The 22,435-nt window shown below is 44.0% G+C and overlaps 1 protein-coding gene and 1 long non-coding RNA gene across 3 annotated transcripts in view; one reads left to right on the top strand and one right to left on the bottom strand.

Moving 5' to 3' along the window:
• The window catches only part of adcy3a (adenylate cyclase 3a), a 102,862-nt gene that overhangs the window by 50,110 nt on the left and 30,317 nt on the right, over positions 1-22,435 (top strand). For both annotated transcript variants that reach the window (XM_048601290.1, XM_048601289.1), the window contains exons 9-13: positions 1,671-1,790; positions 5,704-5,846; positions 8,332-8,493; positions 9,882-9,969; positions 10,114-10,230. In XM_048601290.1, coding sequence (XP_048457247.1) covers positions 1,671-1,790; positions 5,704-5,846; positions 8,332-8,493; positions 9,882-9,969; positions 10,114-10,230 — 630 coding nt within the window. The remainder of the gene's footprint in view (positions 1-1,670; positions 1,791-5,703; positions 5,847-8,331; positions 8,494-9,881; positions 9,970-10,113; positions 10,231-22,435) is intronic.
• Positions 18,384-21,078, bottom strand: LOC125484055. The gene is made up of 2 exons (XR_007262926.1): positions 20,905-21,078; positions 18,384-20,468 (listed from the first exon to the last, which is right to left on the bottom strand). It is a non-coding gene; the product is annotated as an uncharacterized LOC125484055 (long non-coding RNA).

Below are 22,435 nucleotides of genomic sequence, written 5' to 3'. Positions count from 1 at the left end.
TTCTGTCTTTTATTTGTGGCCTTGTCTCTCCTTCCTCTGATACATTGCATAAGTTCCCATCACCCTGCCATTTTAGATTAATGCCTGCCCAACCACTCTTGCAAATACTGTCCAGAAGAGCTCAGTTCCGGTACTGCCCAGGTGTAAATCGTCCAGTTTGTATTCTATGACGCTATTAGTAAAGCTAAGTTCCCTACATGCTTTATTAACTGTTCTCTCTACCTGTCCTGCCACCTTCAATGATCTGTGCACATACACATCCAGGTCCCTCTGCTCCTGCAGCCCCTTTAGAATTGTATATTGTCTTTCAATGTTCTTCTGTCCAAAATATGTCACCTCACATTTCTCTGCAATGAACCTCATCTGCCACCGTTTCGCCCACTCCACCAATTTGTAAATGTCCTTTTGGAGTTCTGCACTGTCCTCCTCACAGTTTGCAATTCTTTCTATTCTAATGTTAGTCTTCAAACATTGAAGTTGTCCCCTGTACACAAAGACCCAGATCATTAATATGTATCAGGAAGAACAAAGCTCTGAACATCAACCCCTAGAGTCTCCACTAGAAACATTCCTCCAGACTAGACTCCCTACTTCCCATCACTCATCCAGTTTTGTGTCCATGTTGCTACTGTCCCTATTATTCCACTACCTATAAATTTTCTCACCAGTCTGTTTTGTGGCGCTGTATCAAACATCTTCTGGAAATCCAAATAGACCACATCAGCAGTGTCACCCTAATCGAACATTTCTGTTACCTCTTCAAAAACTTCCTGCAAGTTAGGTAAATGCGATGTCCCCTTCAAAAATCCACACTGACTCTTCATAATCAGTCCACCTTTCTCGATGCAATGACTAGTTCCATCCTGAATATTGTTTCAGAAAAACAGTCCTTTTCCTCTCGAAGTCCACAATCAAAAATACTGAAAAATAAAAAGATGTTGTCGTTATACTGTACAAGGAGACCCAGATCCTTTTGAACTGCAGCATTCTGCAGTCTCTCCCCATTTAAATAATATATTGCTTCTCTATTCCTCATACCAAGATGACTAACCTCATATTTTCAAGTCATCTCTCCCTAGTTTGATTCGTGATCCCCTCTATCTCCTCGACTTTATTCTGACTTCTCTTTTACCCTCGTTGAACAAGTGATCTGTTCTCTCTCTCTCTATTTCTCTCTCTGTAAACTTCTTCCTCTGTCCATCTTTGTCTCTCTCTGTTTCTTTGTTTTTCTTTCTCTCTCTCTGTCTTCATTTTTGTCTGTCCATCTATCTCCCTCTCAGTGTGTCTCTTTATCTCACTTTCTCTCTGTCTATCTATTTCTTTGTCTCTCTCTTTTCTGTTTATCTGTGTCTGTCTGTCTGTTTGGAAGTAATTGTATGCACAAAGATTTGTAAAAGTTTGGAATTCTCTTCTGCAAACAGAATTTGATGCTAGATCAGTTGTTCATTTTTGTTAAGCAAAGATACGAGGGGATATGGGTCAAAAGCAGGTCTATGGAGTTAGGTCATAGATCAGCCATGATCTCATTGAATGACAAAACAGACTCAAGGGGCTGATTGTTCCTATGCCTCTATCTCTCTCTCTTTCTCTCTCTTTCTGTGTTTGTCTCTTTGGTTTAACTGGCAATCTCTCTCTCTTGTCTGTTTACCAGATAATTTGCTCTTTTTCAGAAGTTGTCTCTCACATCATCCAATGGAAACTCACCACTGTTGATCAACACCACAGACTGTAATGGCAGTCTCCATACCAACTGCACCACCCCTGATGACCCAGAGGAACTCGATACACGGGTGAGTGAGTGGCACAATTGCCTCAGAGCACAATGGGAGCAAATGGGACATCTAGAACTTGCAATGTCCATTCCACATCACGTCCTTGCTGCAGAAAGGTGACACTGAAAAGTGTCTGTGATACCTGCTAACTCTGTGTGTAGCTGGTCAGTCTGCAAACCTTGACTGCAGACAGCTGTATCCCCAGGCTAACACATACCATTGACATCCAAGTCCCAGTCGGAGCACAACAGTGTACTGTTCCTCTTAGAGTCCCTTGTTGAAGGTGGTGGATATCACGCCAATTAAGTGGGCTGCTTTGTTCTGGATGGTGTTGCTTCTTGATTCTTGTTGGAGCTGGACCCATCTAGACAAGTGGGAAGTATTCCATCATACTCCAGACTTGTGCCTTGTAGATGGTGCACAGGCTTTGGGGAGTCAGTAGGAGAGTTATAGTATTCCTCTGACCTATTTTTGTTGCCACTGCATTTAAATAGCAAGTCCAGTTGGGTTTCTGGCCAGTGGTAACCCTTAGGATGTGAGGGTTACCTCAGGGTATTCAGTGATAGTAATGCCATTGAATTTCAAGGAGCGGTGGCTAGATCATCACTTATTGGAGATGGTCATAGCCTGGCATTTGTGTGGCACGAATGTTACTTGCCACTTTTCAGTCCAAGCCTGGATATCATCTGGGTTTTGCTGCATTTGAAGAGAGATTGCTTCAGTATCAGAGTAGTCAAGAATGGTGCTGAACATTGTGCAATCATCAGCGAACATCCCGACTTCAATCTTTACGATGGAGGGAAGGTCATTGATGAAGCAGCTGAAGGTGGTTGGGGCCTAGGACACTATCCTGAGGAACACCTACAGAGATGTCCTGGAGCTGAGATGACTGACCTCCAACAACCACAACCATCTTCCTATGTATCAGGTATGACTCCAACCACTGCAGAGTTTGCCCCCGATACCCATTGATTCCAGTTTTGCTAGGGATCCTTGATGTCACACTCAGTCAAATGTAACCGTAATGTCAAGGGCTGTCACTCTCGCCTCACCTCTGGAATTTAGCTCTTTTGTCCATGTTTGAACCAAGGCTGTAATGAGATCAGGAGCTGAGTGGCCCTGGCAGAACCCAAACTGAGTGTCACTGAGCAGGTTATTGTTGAGCAGGTGCTGCTTGATAGCGCTGTTACTGACATCTTCCATCACTTTCCTGATGATGGAGAGTAGAGGGATGGGGCAGTAATTGGCCGGGTTGGATTTGTCCTGCTTTTTGTAGATAGGACAAATCTCAGCCTTTTTCCTCATTGATTGGGTAGATGCCAGTGTAGCAGCTGTACTGGGACAACGTTCAGGTGCCATACTGAAAGGGTAATGCCTTGGGACTTGCTACAATGCTAAAGTGCCAGATAAATATGTGGAATTATTGAGTGAGGGTGCCAGGCTCCTTTACTGACTGTTGCAGCTGGTAAGTATGGACTGTCAGTCTAAACAATTAAACCTGGCAGGAATCTCAATCTGAAATCAAACCAGAAAAGGCTGGAAATTCCCACCAGCATCAGTGAAGAGAGAATCTGAGTTAGCATTTAACATTGATGACCCTTTGTTTTGGAGGGTAGCTAATGTAACCCCTGTATTTAAAATGCAAGGTAGAGAAAAACAGGAAATTATAGATCGGTCAGCCTAACATCAATAGTAGGGAAAAGGCTAGAGTTCATTACAAAACAGTTAAGAGCAGAGCACTTGGAAGTCAGTGATTTGATTGTCAAAGTCAGCATGGATGTACGAAAGGGGATTTTTTGCGCTTGTAATGCATACAGTTAATGAGCAGGAATCAATAGATGTGGTTTACTGCAGGGGGGCATGGTGGCTCATTGGTTTTTTTAAATTCCTTCATGGGATGAGGGCATTGCTGGCTAGGCAGCATTTTTTGCCCATCCCTAATTGCCCAGAGGGCAGTTAAGGATCAACCACATTGCTGTGAGTCTGGAGCCACATGTCGGCCAGACCAGGTAAGGATGGCAGTTTCCTTCTCTGAAGGACATTAATGAACCAGATGGGTTTTTCCAACAATCGACAATGGATTCATGGTCATCATTAGACCCTTAATTCTAGATATTTATTGAATTCAAATTCCACCATCTGCCGTGGCAGAGTTCGAATCGGGTCCCCAGAATATTATCTGAGCCTCTGGATTAACAGTCCAGTGATAATACCACTAGGCCATCGCCTCCCCTGTTAGCACTGCTGCTTCACAGTGCCAGGACCTGGGTTCGATTCCACCCTCGGGCCACTGTCTGTGTAGAGATTACACCTCCCCGTGTCTGCGTGGGTTTCCACCGGGTGCTCTGGTTTCCTCCCACAGTCCAAAGATGTGCAAGTTAGGTGGATTGGCCGTGCTAAATTTCCCTGTATTGTCCAGGGATGTGTAAATTAGGTGGATTATCTCTGGAAAATGCAGGGTTACATGGAAAGGGTGGGGGGATGGGTCTGGGTGATGTGCTCCTCAGAGAGTCAGTGTAGACTAGTTGGGCTGAATGGTCTGTTTCCACAATGTAGAGATTCTGTGTTTTTAGTAAGATCCCACATAAGAGATTAGCATGTAAAATTCAAGTGCTTAGGTTTGGGTAGTGTACTAACATGGATAGGAAACTTGTTGGCAGACAGGAAACAGAGGGAAGGAATAATGGGTCTTTTTCTGAATGACAGGTAGTGATTGGTAGAGTACCACAGAGATCAGTATTTGGACCCAAACTATTCATTTAATGGTCTAAATGAGGGAACTTAATGTAATATCTCCAAGTTTGCATAAGACACAAAGCTGGGTGGGAGCGTGAGCCATGAGGGGTAATTTGGACAAGTTGAGTGAGTGAGTGAGCAAATGCATAGCAGTTGCAGTATAATATTGATAAATGTGAGGTTATTCACTCTGGTAGCAAAAACAAGCAGGCATTTTATTACCTGAAAGACAAAAGATTGTGAAAACAGGAGGAACAAGAGCAGGGATGTCTTGCTGCAGTTGTACAGGGCCACGTGGAGACCACACCTGAAGTATTGTGTGCTGTTTTGGTCTCCTTATCTGAGGAAAGACAAGGGAAGTTTTCTAGACTGATTCCTGGGATGACAAGACTGACGCATGAAGAAAGACTGGATCAGTTAGGACTTTATTCACTGGAGTTTAGAAGAATGAGTCGTGGACCTCATAGAAACCTTTAAATTCTAACAGGACTAGACAGAGGAAACACAGGAAGGATGTTCTTAATGACCAGGGTGTCCACTCCAGGAGGTCATAGTCTAAGGATACGTGGTACACCATTTAGGACTGAGACGAGGAGAAATTTCTTCTCCCAGAGACCAATGAATCTGTGGAATTCACTAGCACAGAAAGTGGTTGAGGTCAAAATATTGAATGTTTTCAAGAAAGGGTTAGATACAGTTCTTAGGACTAAAGGGATTAAAGAGTATGGGAGAAAGTGGGAACAAGGGACTGAGTTAGATAATCAGCCACAATCATATTGAACAGCAGAGCAGACTCCAAGGACTGAATGGCCTTTTCCTGCTCCTATTTTCAGTATTTCTATGTTTCTATGACCCTTCATGATGACCTGGGCTCCAGCTGGCTTTTCATCAGTTTGAGACATTAACTGTTTCTCCATAGATGTTGCCAGACCTGCTGAGTTTCTTCAGCATTTTCTGCTTTTATGTTAGATCTCCAGCATCAGCAGTAGTTTGCTTTGTGGGAATGGGAAAGTTGAGAACGAATCAGTCGGTCCAGCGAAATGATAATCGGGAATATCAGAATCATCACCAAAAACTACAGTCCACAAACAGAAGTGTTTGTGTGTGAGGTATTGTTGAGTAACTTGTGAAAACACAAACTGCTAGCAGCCTTGTCCCCCACTGACTCACCCTCTCCATTCTGCTCTTTGTTTAGGTGGTTAACCCTTCATTTCCAAACCCTCGGAGGCGCCTGCGATTGCGTGATATATCGGAGCAGGTGATTGATGCTCAACAGAACCAGCTGGAGCTGAATCGTTTATTGAATGCAGCTTTGTTAGAGCGAGAGAATGTGCAGGCGTGAGTAACATTCCCACATGGCCAGGGGAGAATAGAGAAAGCAGGAGAAAGGGCGAACAGATAGCTCTGGCCTTGTCTCCATCTGTGTATAAACAGCCATTGAGAATCAACTCAGCTGGAGGGCATGGGAGCAGAAAGTAGCAACAAACGGAGGAGATGGGAAAAGTGAGTAGGGGGACAGGGAGTAGGTGCAGACAAGTGAGTGTAGGAAACTGGGCTGGGAGCATGGACGATTACACAGTGTGGAGCTAGGGGAACCCTGCAGGCCAGGCAGCATCAGAGGAGCAGGAAAGCTGACGTTTCAGGTCAGAACCCTTCTTCAAAAATGGGAGAGGGGGAAGGAAGCTTTGAAATAAATAGAGACAGGAAGGGTGGGGCTGGGGAAGGTAGGTGGGATGGTGATAGGTGAGTGCAGGTATGCAGTAGTGGGGATTGGTCAGTGAGGTGGGAGGAGCGGATAGGTGGGAGAGAAGACGTACAGGTTGTGTCAGGTCAAAGAGGCGAGGATGAGAGGAAGGATTGGTCATGGGATGAGTCCGGGGTTGGGGAGATTTTGAAGCTAGTAAAGTCCACTTTGAGACCATTGGGTTGTAGGCTCCCAACGCGGAATATGAGGTGCTGCTCCCCCAGTTTCTGGGTGGTGTCATTGTGACACTGGAGGAGGCCCAGGATGGACATGTCGTCCAGGGAGTGGGAGGGGGAGCTGAAGTAGTTTGTGACTGGAAAGTGTTATCATTTGTCACGAACAGAGTGCAGGTGCCCGACAAAGCGATCTCTGAGCCTCTGCTTGGTCTCACCAACGTAGAGGAGGCCACATCGGGAGCAGCGGATGCAGTAGACCACCTTAGTGGATGCGCAGGTGAACATCTGTTGAATGTGGAAGGTTTTTTTGGGGCCTGGGATGGAGGTGAGGGGGGAGGTGTAGGGGCAAGTGTAGCACTTCCTGCGGTTGCAAGGAAAGGTGCCAGGGGTGGTGGGGCTAGTGGGGAGTGCAGAGCAGATGAGGGAGTGGTGAAGAGTCCTTGGATGGATGTGAGGCGGGAGGTCCACCGCTGCTCCCAATGTGGCCTGCTCTACATCGGTGAGACCAAGCGGAGGCTCAGAGACAGCTTTGTAGAGCACCTGCGCACTGTTCGCGACAAACGGCAACACCTTACAGTCGCAAATCACTTCAACTCCCCCTCCCACTCCCTGGATGACATGTCCATCCTGGGCCTCCTCCAGTGTCACAACGATGCCACCCAGAAACTGGAGGAGCGGCACCTCATATTCCACCTTGGGAGCCTACAAACCAATGGCCTCAACGTGGACTTTACCAGTTTCAAAATCTCCCCATCCCCGGACTCATCCCATGACCAGCCTTCCCTCTCATCCCCGCCTCCTTGACCTGACACAACCTGTCCGTCTTCTCTCCCACCTATCCACTCCTCCCACCTCACTGACCAATCCCCACCACTGCCTACCTGCACTCACCTATCACCATCCCACCTACCTTCCCCAGCCCCACCCCTCCTGTCCCTTTTTATTTCAGAGCTCCCTTCCCCCTCCCCCATTTCTGAAGAAGGGTCCCGACTTGAAATGTCAGCTTTCCTGCTCCTCTGGTGCTGTCTGGCCTGCTGTGTTCATCCAGCTCTACACCTAATTATCTCTGACTCCAGCATCAGCAGTTTGTGCTATCTCTGAGGGAGCATGGGCGGTTTTGACGGCTGTCTGATTGGCCTATTTGTAGCACTGTGATTGGCTAAACAAACTCCTTTGTCCCTCACTGGGTGGATGTCCCAGCCCCAGACACTTCCGGTCCATTTGATTGGTGAGCAGCTCTAGCAGGTCCTGGGAGCATCGGAACTTGGTAGTGGGCACTGCTGGAGCTGAAGATAGTGCCCAAGTAAAAGGTCCCAATCCTGGAATGAAGTAATCAGGGAGCTTTGGGCTGTTGGGGAGGCAGTTTTGACACACATTAGGGAGAGTCTGAGGAACGTGGAGCATTTTGCACTGTGGAAGAGTGGAAAGGATATGGAATGCTTCCTTTTTGGCAGGTGCTCTTGATAGACAAGGGGAAGCCTCCAATGAAAGTACCCCCTTTCTATCTGCCATTTTAAAAACAGATGTCATGTTATGGTGTGGGCCACCTAGTACTAGGGTCAGCTTCAGTCTCAATTAATCTTTAATTAGTGATTTGCATCTGGTGGTCAGGCTGCTGAAATCAGCACCCACCCACTCTCTGGGTGAGCTCAGGGGTTGGTGAACTGGGCATGTAACCTATCTTACAGACCTTCCCACCAACAACCAACTTGGAGGGGCCAGGGATTGGGAGCCAAGAGAAGGAGCGAGAATCAGAGGAATGGTGGGAATGGAAGTGGAAAATGGAATCAGGCTCTGAGTAACTGTAGGTTCCAGAGAAGTGAGTGAGTGAGAGTCGAGGGGTACAGTGGTTTAGAATCTCCTAACTCTAGTCACTCACCCTTGTGCTGTTCCCTATCAACAGGTTGAAAGGGAAATCCACAAACCGTCTCTCGATGCGATTCATTGACCCTGAGCTGGAGAGCCGCTTCTCACTGGAGAGGGAGAAACAGAGTGGAGCAGCTTTCAGCTGTTCCTGTGTCGTCCTCACCTTCACCTTCTTGGTGCAGCTTCTCATTGACCCCGGGTAGGTGGATATTAGTGTCAGGGCATTCATCTGATGGATACCCACAGACTGGGCTGCAACTGATCAATGGACAGATACAGGACAATATGAACAAGGCAGGTTAAATCTTTTCAACTATGGTGCAAGGTAGTTGGAAGCAGACACTCTCTTATAGTTGGAAGTCCAGATCAAGGGACCATTGATACAAGATTAAATGTAAGATTTAGAACAAAACAAGAGAAAGTTCTTCACACAGGGAGTTGTGAGGTTGTGTGTTTCATTTCTAGGACTAGAAACTCTGATGAAAGGTGTCTGATTAATATATATTTGGATTTTAGAATACTGGCATACAGGATTGTTTCAGATTGGTTACTTTTCTGAGCATTTGATAAAAGGACCAGACAGTTCTTCTGGAACAATGACCTAATATGTGTCAGATAGCAGGGAGTCTACGGGGAGTTAATGGAAAATTGTTTTTACTTTATCAGTTTATGACAAGTGGGGTAGACATTCAGGATCATTAGCTTGTTTTCAGTCCAAGACAGTCGGGGATTGATTTTAGTTTATAAAACCAAGGGATTAGAAGTTTTTGGGCATTTCAGAAGAGACGTCACTAGTGTCAGAAACAAATACAGTTTCCATTCTAAAGAAGGAATATAGCATGGTTTAGAGAAAGCACTGTTACTTTACTGCCTGAGGTTATCATGAAGGCCCCACCTTCTCAACCTCTCCCCTCCCCTGAGGCTTGGTGACCATCAGGTCAAACCACCACCAGTCGTTTCTGTCCAATGAGAGAGCAGTCCTCTGGGACTATTGTGAGTTTACCTATTTGCCGTAGTAGATAAATTTAGTGTGTGCAAATCTGCAGGTTATTAAAAACTGAGAAAGTGTAAGCTCTCAGTTTTCTGAGTATTTGTATGAGAAGATTTCACAGTTCATAGGAAATAACTGGGGAGTGTCGGCTATGTTGAATTTAAAGATTTGATATGGAAGGGTAATTTCTCTGAGTTTCAATTGCTGTAAAGTAATGGTGTTGGGGAATAAATTGAAATTATTTTTCGGCATTTTAAGATTTTTTTCTAACTTATCCATATCTAGATTTTTTTTTTGTTTTCTTTTCTTTAAGAAAAGACAGACTGGCATTGGAGGCAGTCTAGAGAAGCTTCACTATGTTGATCCTTTGTAAGGAGGGTGGGCATGGACTGGCTACATTGTGTAGTTTCTCCCTGTGAGAAGCTGTAATAATCAAATTCAGGCACCTCAAGACCACCGGGAGCAGTAGTATTTTATGAAAAGCCAGGGTCTAACTGAGGTGGATTGGAGTGTGGAGTCAGGGGTTGGGATGAGATCAAGGTAGATCTGTTTTAAATTCTATTTTCCTGTGATCAGTCTCTTTCTGTTTTCTGTAGATTGCTAGTGAATTACATCACGTTCATTGTGGGGGAGATTCTACTCTTGATCCTCACCTTATGTTCCCTGGCTGCCATCTTCTCCAGGGTGAGTCCTTGATCAGAGTCCTCAATTCTACCCCGGCCTGGGTGGCTGTTAGTCGATATAGAAACTCCAGCTGTTTCAGTTGTTAATTGTGCCCAGGGACCTTCTTCTCTGAAGGTTAATACTGACAATTTAATTCCTCTTCAGGTCTTCCCCAAGAAACTGGTTTTCTTCTCAACGTGGATTGACCGGACGCGATGGGCCAGGAACATCTGGGCAATGGCTGCTATTCTAATCCTCACTGCCGTAGATATTGTAGACATGGTGAGTGCTCCTTCAATTCCCATCTCATGCACAGACACTGACATACAAGCATAGAGGCACACAGTCACAAACATACGGACATGCATACACACATACAGGCACATAGAGGCACACACATGTAAGCACACACACATATAACATACATGCAAACCCAGAGCCTGTACCTTGGGGAATTATTTGCGCCCGTCTGTCTGGATAGGATGACAACAATTTAGAATTTTCGGATCATTGAATGGTGGAACAGGCTCAAGTAACAGAATGGCCTAGTCCTGTTCCTATGTTCCTAGGTGGATTTGTAAAGGGTGGAACATGTGTGATTAACCTGATTGAATATTTTGAAAAAAATGACAAAATGCATGTTATGTAGTTAAACTTCGAGAAGGCACTTGATATCCCTTGGGAGAGCTGTCTCACTGTCAGGCAACAGCTTGACATAATCATACTCACTGAATCACACCTTGCAGACAATGTCCCAGACACTGCCATCATTATCTCTTTCTCTACCATTACCATCAGGCAGTGGATAGAACCTGGTTTGTTGAACACTACAGGAAAGCACACCAGGAGGAGAATCAGACATACTTAAAAATGAGGTGCCAACTTGGTGAAGCTACCAAACAGGACTACTTGCATGCAAAACAGAATAAGCATCAAGTAATACACGGAGCTAAGTGATCCCACAGTCCATGGATCAGATCTAAGTTCTGCAGTCCTGCTGCATCCAGTTGTAAATGATGGTGAACAATTAAACAACTCACCGGAGGACGAAGCCGCACAAACATCTCTTATTACCAATGATGGGGAGCTCAGCATATCTGTGCAAAAGATAAGGCTGAAGCATTTTCAACAATCTTCAGCCAGAAGTGTCAAGAGGGTGATCTATCCCAGTCTCCTATGAGGTCATAGAAACATATGATTCCTGTTGGCCCATCAAGCCTGTTGCACTGTCTAGTAAGATCATGAATGATGGGTGTGGTCTCAACTCCACTTTTCCATCGACCCCAATAATCATCGACTCTTCCCCTGTCAATCAAAAATCTGTCATTGCAGTTTGAATAAATTCAATGACCCAGCCTGCAAAGCTGCCTTGTGAAGATCATTTCACAGATTAATATCCTCTGAGAGAAAATATTTCTCATCTCCATCATGTAATGATCCCAGCTGATGTTATTACTGGACGATTCAGATCCAAGACTGAAATTGACTTCACTGATCGTATTTTGTTTTTTATTTATTGTCAGCAAGTTGGCCTGTCATGGAAACACATGCGTACAATGCTGCAGATTTAGTTTTAACAATGAAACAAATTTATTATACAAATGAAATTAAGATAAAAATAGAATAAACCAAATGATGTTTTTATATATACATGAAATACACATTTAAAGTTTTTGAAACATATTGTAAAATATACTTCTATTAATTTTTCACTGGAAAGACAGCAGCTGAAAGGAGACCTGATAGATGTCTACAAAATTATGAGAGGCATAGATAGGGTGGATGGTCGGAGGCTTTTTCCCAGGATTGAAATTCAATTACAAGGGGTCACAGATTCAAGGTGAGGGGGAAAGTTTAAGGGAGATGTGCGAGGTAAGTTTTTCACTCAGAGAGTAGCAGGAGCCTGGAATGCACTGCTAGAGGAGGTGGTGGAAGCAGGGATGTTGGCAACACTTAAGAGGCATCTGGATGGTTACATAAATAGGGAGGGAATAGAGGGATACAGACCAAATAAGGGCAGAAGGTTTGATTTTTAGTTTTAGTCAGGGCATGATGATTGGCACGGGCTTGGAGGACTGAAGGGCCTGTTCCTGTGCTGTACTTCTCTTTTGTTCTCTTTGTTAATCCCAAAGGAACTCCTTTACAGTACTCACACCAGTGAGAATTCATTTCGCTTTCACATCTCTCGTGTTTAGTTGAACTATGACTTCAATGACCCTCTTAAGAGTCTGATTGCTTCTCCCTGAAGCATTCGTACAACTGAGCTTAGACTTTCTCAGCTTCAAATAGCCTCTTTGGAGTTGTCACCCCATATTTCTGGTCTAGAACTTGAAAAGTTAAACTGTTTACCAGTGAGGGAATTTTTCTTAGCCGTTTTAAAGCTGTTTCTAATCTCATTTCATCAAATACAATTGTTATACACATCCAGCTACATACAAGACTTTTGCACACTACCAACCTGAAACCTAAAATCTTTTTCCCAAGCTCTGGATTCTTCCCCGATCAAAAGAAAAAAAAATCAATCCCTGACTTTCTAACCTGAAAGCGTAATGTAAAACTGTTTATGTTGTTCACTCATAAAAATCTGTTCCAAAGAAAACAAGTTCCTATTCGTCTCCAAGAACTATCTTAATGTTTTTAAAAAGAACCAGCATGGCTATGGAAATACTTACAAGTTAATCATTAACCCCCTTCATACACAGAAACCAAAACTGAAATGGACACAGGCCCAACCTATCCAATCTTTTCCCATAAGATTACCTCATCATCCCAGGAATGAGTCAAATGAATCTCCTCTAAAACTGCATCTCACAATTATATACTTTTTCAAATAAAGCAACTGAAATTTTTCATAGGACTGATATGAATTCAGCAGCCTTGGGACTGCGTTCATGTTGGAATTTAGGAAAAAAACATTGGAACCACCTTAATCCAGAGAATGAGGCATTGGACAAACCAAATAATATAATCTCAATGCACCTGAGCTTAGTTATCATGTTGCTGCTGATAACAATTAACTTCTCATACATTGCATTTGTTAAATCTCCCACGCTTCCTCCACTTCCCTACATGAGTGCAACCTGTTTAATATGAGAGAAGATCAATCAGAAAAGTTTGTGATTTTTGGACAACACAATTTTTTCCTTTATGATTTCATGGGGTGTCAGCATCACAGGCAAGACCAGCATTAGTTACCCTAGAGCTGAGTTGGTTGCTTGGCCATTTCAGGGGGCAGTTGAGTAGGCCTTGATGTTGGACTGGATAAGAAAGTAGATTCCATTCCCTAATGGACATTGGTGAACCAGGTGGATTTTTACAACAATCAATTATAATTTCAGGGTTACTATTTCTATGACCAGCTTTCAATTCCAAAGTTTATTCAATTGATTTAACTTGAATTTAAATTCGACCAATTTATAAGGTGGAATTTGAACATATATCACCAGACAATTAACCTTGGCTTGTGGATTGTTAGTGTAGCAATGTTACCACTGTACTAATCTCTCTTTTGGGTACTGTGAGGAGGCACATTTGAAAGCAATGTGCTGGTACTCCAGATGTGGTCTCACCAATGTCCTGTAAAGCTGTAGGAAACATCCCTACTTTTATGTATCGCTCCCTTTGTAATAAACATCGACACTCCTTTTGCCTTTCTAATCATTTGCTGTCCCTGCATACTAACCTTTTGTGATTCATGTGCTAGGACTCTCAGATCCCTCTGTACCTCAGAGTTCTACAGTCTTTTTCTGGACACCGTTCCAATCACCACTAACAATATCCGACTGTGGACACGAGAAGATCCTGTCCTGGCAAAACTAAAATCAGCTGGTGGTGATGGGAGAAATCAAAGGCCCATCACAACCAGAATTGAAACCTCTCTGGACCCGGTGAGACCAGATCACCATTGAGGATGGCTATTATTATGGGGAGCAAGAGTGATTGTCCTGAGCAAAAGTCACCGCCAGATACTGGCTGAGCTCCACCAGGGTCATCCAGAGGTCTCTAAAATGAAGATGTTGGTGAGAAGTTATGTCTGGTGGCCAGGATTGGATGCTGACATTGCCGTATTGGGGCAATACCCAGAGTGCCAACGAGTACAAAAATTACCGTCAGCAGCTCCCTCACGTTCGTGGGAATGGCTGGGTAAATCTTGGACTCAGTTACACATCAACTGTGTCAGGCCTGTCGTGAGTTCCATGTTTTTAGTCATTGGTTGGACATGCATAGGGTTCATTCATCAAACACGGACAATGATTGAAAAGTTGCAAGCATCTTTTGCAATACACACACTCCCCAGTAGTGTTGGTCGCAGAAAACTAGCATGGAAATCATGTATTTCTTTAAATCGAATGGTGTTTGGCATCTAAGGACAGCTCCATACCATCCATTGTCCAATGGTCTGGCAGAAAGAGCAGTCCAAACTTTGAAGGCAGGCATTGGAGTTAAGAGGCATGGTCGATGCCAGGTCAGGTCCAGTGATGTACAAAATTCAGGTAGGAGAGACGCTCCTGAACAAGCATGTGGACCACATGAAAGCTGCAAACGGGGCAGGAACAAAACATACCCGGTCCCTCAGAACATCTGGCAAGGCTGTCAGAACCCATCGGTTCTCCCCCTCTGCCTGATATCAAAGAAGCCTCTGAGGACGAGATAGGCATAGTAGATGTCATAACCTCAACTCCATTACAGCCTGAGGAAGATGAAATTCAACCAAGATGCTCCAGGCACAAGAGGCAGGTCACGATCCAGTACACGCTGCCAGTATCCGAGGCAGAGATGGAGGAACCTGACCTGGTGTGAAAACGTCCCAGGAGAAGCTACAGGAAAAAGAATGGGTCTATGTCTCAGGACTTAGAGAGGCAGTATGTTGTGATTGGAATGAGGTCGACCAGACAGACTTCATAGAATATGAGTTCCCTGATAGAGGCCGTTAACCAAGTCCAATTAAGGAATCTTGACTAACAGATATAAACAGGAGTGTCAGGGGTTCTGCTCACTTTAGAAACTAGCTATGAGTGAGCTGGGTCAGTGTCATGTACTCTGCACATTTAAATAAAAGGTGACTTGGTGATGGAATACCGGCCTTCATGGAGTTATTTGACACACGATACTGCAAGGGCCCTGACAACATTCCAGCAACAATACTGAAGATTTGTGGTCTGAACTTGCCACACCCCGGGCCAAGCTCTTCCAGTGCAATGACAACACTGGCATCTACCCATAAATATGGAAATTTTTGACCATAAAAAAGACAAATCCAAACCAGCCAACTGCAGCCCCATCCCAGGCTCCTCAGTGTAGTGTCCTCAGCTTTCCCAATGGCCTTCACTCCGTCATAAGGTCAGAATTGAGGATGTTTGTCAATGAAGCAGTCCATGTTCAAATGCAGGAATACATGGACAATATCCGGGCTCAGGCTACACAAATGGCAGTCAATGACCATCTCCAATAAGAGACAATGTAATCATCACCCCTTGGTATTCAATGGCATTATCATCACTGAATCCCCCACTGTCAACATCCTAGCTGTCACCATTGACCAGAAACTGAACTGGACTAGATATATACATACAGTGGCTTACAAACAGCAGGTCAGAGGCTAGGAATCCTTCAGCAAGTAACTCACCTCCTGTCTGTTCAAAGCCTGTCCACCATCTAAAAAGGTACTGCCTGGAGTGCAGTGGAATACTACCCACACTGAGTGCTGATCCAAGAACATTGAGGAATGCAGACATCATTCAGAACAAAGCTTCCTACTTGATTTGCACCCAATACACCACCTTCAATATTTACTTCCCTCACTGATGCTCAGTAGTAGCATGTGTACTATCTACAAGATGCGCTGCAGTGACTCACCAAGACTTCTTTGAATGCACCTTCCAAACCCAGAATCACTTCCATTTGGTAGGACAGGGGCACCAGATAGAGTCATAAAGTCATGCAGCACGGAAACAGACCCTTCGGTGTAACCAGTCTATGCCAACCATAATCCCAAATTAAACTAGTCCCACCAAACTGCACTTGGCCCATATCCCTCCAAGCCATTCTTGTTCATATACTTATCCAAATATCTTTTAAACGGTGTAATTGTACCTGCATTCACCACTTTGTCTAGAAGTTCATTTCCTTGGTCTTGAAATCCCCAGCTCTAGGGAAAAGACACCTGCCATTCATCCTATCCATTCCCCTCATGATTTTTTAAACCTCTATAAGGTCACCCCTTAACCCCCTATGCTGCAGTGAAAAAATCCCAGCCTACCCAGCCTCTCCTTATTACTTAAGTCCTACATTCCCTACAACATCCTGAATAATCCTTTCTGAACCCTGTCCAGCTTAATTTCTATATAGATACATGGGAACACCACCATCTGCAGGTTTCCCTCCAAGCTACTCACTGTCCTGACTTGGAAATATATCGCCATTCCTTCAGTGCCACTGGGTCAAATTCCCTCCCTAAAGACATTTTTGGGTCAACCTATAACACATGGACTGCAGTGGTTCAAGAGGGCAGTTCACCACCATCTTATCAACTAGGGATAGGCAATAAATGTTGGCCCACAGTGCATTTAATGGAAATAAGTGCAATTTCTGGTAGATCAAAGGATAGGAACATTGCTATGGTTGACAAAGATATGCCTATGGATTTAGGTCATAGCTTATCCATGATATCATTGAACAGTGAAACACATTGGAGCAATATCGCCACCCGTGCCCTGTTACTGCACAAATGTTCACTCACTGACGGATGCAATTTGGCTGATTCCCCTTCATTCTGTCTCTAACCCAAGGATCACTGGACAGTGAACAGGAGCAGGAACTCTGGCTGATTTTCTCTCTGTCTCTGTGTCTCTAACCCAGGATCACTGGACAGCGATCTGGAGCAGAAACCCTGACTGATTCCCCATAACTCTCTCTCTCTCTAACCCAGAGTCAATGGACAGTACTCAGTAGCAGGAACCCTGGCTGATGTTTCTATGTTAAGATTACTGAAATAATTGAACTGGGAGTCTGTTTTCCAGTTTTGTGTGTTTCAGCTTGATTTGCAAGTGATATGCAATATTTTGCAGTGAAGTAATTTAAAGAAGAAGAAAACTGTACAAGATTGGTCGAGAGCCAAGGTTCCAATCAGAAGTGATCTTTGAACTGTAGGTGTTGTGATTTATCGGGTTAATGTGTAACACAGGGACCTAATTATCTGCTTTTAGTCGGCTAATTATGGCCTGTGTGGAGTGATGGCATAGTTTCCACATGATGGAGTTCTCATTAGACTGTTGAAACTGGCTGATTGCCAATAATTGTGTCAATAGACAAGTAGTCCGATCAGGAGAGAGCAGTGGAACGATTCCCAAGGACAGCAGACACTGGGTGTCTCTGTGTTTGTATCCCTCTGCATGTCTGTCTATTGTCAGTCTATGTCTATTGTATAAGCATTTGAATCAGGAGAAGGATTAGGCCACTCAGGCCCTCTAACTTGCTCTGTTATTCAATAATATCATGGCCTACTGATTCACACTAACTTTCATTACTGTTGACTCCCTCCACATTTAGGGCTGCTAACCATCCCACAGTGGACATGTTTCTACCGCATTAGATATCAGTCTTCCATTGTTTATTAACAACAATGTGGGAGATTCTAAAAAGTCTTTTGAAAAAACTAAAGCTCACTGCAGAACGTCTGGACCGTCATCATTTGTTGAAAGCAGTGATTTTGATTTGATTTGCGTGTGATATCATAAGTTGACACACTGCCTTCACAAAAACTGCCACACTGAGGGCAAATGCTTGTTGCTGGAAACGTTAGTACCAATCTATCAGCTGTGAAAGACTTTTAGAGTGGACAGTCCCAAGACTTGAGGTGTAAATGCTGCTATCTGCTGCTGTCACTACCTCATCCCATTGTGAAGAAATTGACAGTGGAACTAGGCCACAGATTTGGAAGCTTTATGAAGCCTAAAGAGATAGGGATGTAGAAACAGCTTGGGGAGAAATAAAAAATGGATGAAGGAACTGGGCATTTTTACTCTGTGGTGTGAAACGTTTTGCAATTCAACCATAAATTTAACAGTAGCCTGAGAGGTAAGAAAGAGACTGGTTTGTGATGGAAAGGAGTTCAAACTAGGCAGATATACTGCTTCAGAGATAGTAGGAACTGCCGATGCTGGAGAATCTGAGATAACAAGGTGTAGAGCTGGATGAACATAGCAGGCCAAGCAGCATCAGAGGAGCAGGAAAGCTGATGTGTCCAAGCAGATCAACAACTCCAGGGCAGTGTGGCTCCCTTAATGAAACCTGTATGTTTGGACAGCTCACGGAATGACATGAATGGAATGATTTTAGGATTACTTCTGTTTCCCTTTTATGTGTTGTACCTGCACTTTAAAGTCATTGCCACTGACGAATGAGAAGAGAAAGGAGGCTTCCTTAGACACCTATCACTCAGTTAAAAAAAAAGTGATGACTTTATTGCGCATGGTTGAACTAACAAGTAACAATGTGTCATAATGCTCAAAAGCAAATCTCCAAGAAATCTTCACTCAGAGTTGGCAACCTGATTGTCGATCAAAATTCTGTCTAACTCAGCCTCAAATATATTCAATGAAGGCCAGCCTTAAGTGCTTCTCACACAGCAAGTTGTTAGGGTTTGGAATGCACTGCCTGGAAATGCGGTGGCGGTAGATTCAATTCAGGTATTCAAGAGGGAATCGGACGGTTATTTGGATAGTAATGGTGTGCAGGGATATGAGGGAAAGGCAGGAAAATGGCACTGGATAATAAAGCTAGTGCAGGCATGATGGGCTGGATGGCCTCCTTTTGTACAGTAATAATGTTGTGATTCTACTTTCTGGAGGAGCATTCCAAACACCAGCAACACTCTGAGAGAAGAAATTCTCCTCATCCCTGTATTAAATGGGAGATAAACCCTTTTGAATCTGTTTTCGCTAGTTTGGTTTCCTCCAAAAGGAAACATCTTCCCAGCATCAAGCCTGTCCGCCTCAGAATCTTATGTGTTTCAATAAGATCACATCTCAGTCTTCTAAATTCCCATAAATTACAGGCTCAATCTGCTCAACTGAGCAATAAAAAACCTTCATCCCAGGAATCAGCCGAATCCTTCTTGAAACACATGAAGATTGATTGATTGTCATGTGTGCTGAAATACAGTGAGAAGGTTTGTTTACGAGTAATATAGGCAGGTCATAGTAAGCAAAGGATGTACAGATCAAAAAGACTTAGAGACATGCAGGTTACATTGCACAGGGAGTGTGCTAGGCAAGATCAATGTTAGCAAGATCAGCATTATTTGAGGCTAGAGCATCCATTCATTAGTCTAATAACGGCCAGGAAGAAGCTGTTCCTGAAGCTGTTCATGTGTGTGTTCAGGCTTCTGTATCTTCTGCCTGAAGGAAGAGGCTGTAGGAGGTCATTATCAGGGACGATGGGTCTTTGAGGATGTTGGCAGCCTTTCTGCAGCAGTGAGCCATATAAATACAGTCCATGGATGGGATGTTGGCTTCTGTGGTGGACTGGGCTGTGCACACAACCTTCTGTAGTTTCTTACAGTCCTGGGCAGAGCAGTTGCCATACCAGGGCATTATGTACCCAGACAGTGTGCTTTCAATGGTGCATCTGTAGAAGTTAGTGAGTGACCTTATGGACACGGCAAATTTCCTGAGCTGCCTGAGGAAGAAGAGGCGTTGTTGTGCTTTCTTGACTGTTGCATCTACGTGGGAAGTCTGGGACAGGTCATCGGGGCAGGAACTTGATGCTGTTCAATCTCTCAAACTCAGCTCCATTGATGTAGATGGGGGCGTGTTCTCCTTTCTTTCTGAAGTCAATGATCAGTTCTTTAGTTCTGCCGGACGTTGAGAGACATTGTTTTCATTGCACGACGTCACCAAGCCCTCTATCTCCCTTCTGTAGTTTGACTCATCGTTGTTAGATATCCATTCCGCTACAGTGGTGTTGTCATCAAACTTGTAGATGGCCTTCATTTGGAATTTGGCCACACAGTCGTAGCTGTAAAGGGAGTACAGTACAGTAGGGGCTGAGAATACATCCTTGGTGAGCGCTAATGTTGCGTGTTATTTTGGAGAAGGGGTAATTACCTATCTTCACTGATTGCAGCCTATGAGGCAAAAAGCTGAGGATCCAGTTGCAGAGGGAGGTGCCAAAACCAAGGTCATGGATAATGGTGTTGTAGGTGTAGCTGTAATCAATGAGCAGGAGTCCGACGTAGGTGTCTTTGATGTCCAATGTTTCAGGGATGAGTGCAGGACTAGGGATATGGCATCCTCTGTGGACCTTTTACATCAGTAGGCAAATTGTAGGGGATCGAGGCAGGCTGGGAGACTGGAATTGACATGGGCCATGAAGAACCCCTCAAAGCACTTCATGATTACTGAGGTCAGAGCCACTGGGCAATAGTCATTAAGGCACACTTATGCTTTCTTAGCTTTCAAATGTGCTTTCTTAGGTACAGGGATCGTGGTGGTCTTCTTGAAGCAGGTGGGGACTTCGACCTGTAGGAGGGATTAAAATTTTATACAGTGTTCATCAGTATATCAGTGTGTGTCTGTATCTGTTAATGTATCTGTCTGTGATATGTCTGTGTCAGTACCTGCCAGTGAGTGTGCCACTCTTGTATGTGTGTTAATCTTGTGTATGTGTGTGTCAGCTGTGTGTCTTCTGTGTGTGTTTTTGTGCCTATCTCGTGTGTGTATCAGTTTTTTTTCATTCAGTCTTTTGTGTGTGTGTGCGCGTGTGTGTTGTTGTTGTCTAGTTCCTCCTTAAAACAAGTTAGACAATTCATCCAGACTATTACGAATGAATTTGCCCAGGCATCCCACAATACTAAAGTGATCAAATCACAACAAACACAAGCCAGTACTAATGCAGAACAGGCCCAACCTTATTAGGAAACAAGTTACAATAGCTTTTATGACAAAACAGTACTACCTGTAATCCTATTCAGCCCCTTAAGTTGATAATGCTTCCCAAGTTTCTTATAGATTTGCGTAGCCACATTCTCTCTGTCTCTGTGAGACTGTGAAGTTGCTTTCTCTCTCCTTCTCTCTCTCCGAATGGTCAGCATGTCTCTGCCTTTGACCATGCTGGTCTCTTCACAGGATCCAAGAGAGATTGGTCTGCAGGTAAACCCTATTTTTATACCTTTGTGAATGGTTTTCTGGAACTTTCTGGTTTTCTGGCCAATCAGGGAGACACACTTAATAGTTTGAAACATTGTCAATTATTTACATGGCTTGCTACTGTTTGTTTCTTTGTGTAGCAGGACCTGGTGCCTTTCTGTCTGGGCGCTCCTTTGTTTAGTAGATAAGTTATTGGGGAATATGTCTGTCCAGGATAACTATTGCATTTTACATTATGCAAATATCATTAGCATCTGGCTACTGTGTCTGGTGTGTGGATTTTGTGACTTCGCAGTTCTACTTGGCCAATGTACCCAGCATTCTTTGTTGTTTGACCAAGTTAGCAATCTCTCTTAGCAACCAAAAGGCTGCTACATTGTTTGTGTATGTCAGTCTTGTGTGCATCTGTATGCATTTGTTTGTTTGTCTCTGACCACACAGTTCTCCCTGTCTCCACTGCAACTCTTCACTTCTGCACTAATTTCCTAATCTTCTGTCAACCCTCAGTCTTGTATCTTCTCAGATAAAACCTACTGTGCCATCTTGCATTCTGCAAAAGGCCCTCTCAGTTTTTAATATTCTGAATGTTGGGCCGTTTAACATTAAGAAGGAAGCTGTACAACCTGTGTGTTTCCTGCCAGTCTGTGTCTCCTATTTGTATTAGCATAGGACTAGGTTTCTGGCACATCAGTGGAAGAATCAGCAAAGTCCAAAGAGATGGTAGAGGGGCAGTGAACATCAAACCCGTCCCACTCATTCTCCCTCTTTCTTCCCCTGTGGAAACATCAGGACCTTTTGGTTAGCAAGCTTATTATTCAGTTCCACAATAACTGTACGAACTTCAGCTGTGTGTGAGAAACTGCAATTCAGTCAAATTTAAATATTGAAGGTTCTCAATTAAGAAAACCTGCAAGAACAAATTCTTGTTAGTGTAAATAAAGTGAATGCCATAGCGAGGAATGATGGGCTAGGGTTAGGATTTGAATGGGGAATGTTATGAGGGTGTGAGTAATGGTGAGGTCAGCTCAAGGCAAGAGGGAGAATTAGAGTGGTGCTGGAGCTGATGCTAAGCTTTGGTGCACATTATGGGGAGGGGATCACGGGGGGTTACCATGGCTGTAAGGTTACTATGATGAATGTGGAGTCAGTGAGGACTGAGGGGCTGATTATGAAGGGTGTGAAAATTGAGGGAATATTTTGGAGGGTATGAGGATTGAGTGGATGATTCTGTAAAGAGTTCAGATTTAGGGACTGATTCTGATGGGAGTGAGGATTTAGGGGCTGATTCTGGTAGGAGTGAGGATTTAGGGGCTGATTCTGGTGGGAGTGAGGATTTAGGG

The sequence above is a fragment of the Rhincodon typus genome, chromosome 9, assembly GCF_021869965.1.
Source record: "Rhincodon typus isolate 14 chromosome 9, sRhiTyp1.1, whole genome shotgun sequence".
Lineage (NCBI taxonomy): Eukaryota > Metazoa > Chordata > Chondrichthyes > Orectolobiformes > Rhincodontidae > Rhincodon > Rhincodon typus.
This window is presented reverse-complemented; position numbering and strand designations above follow the sequence as displayed.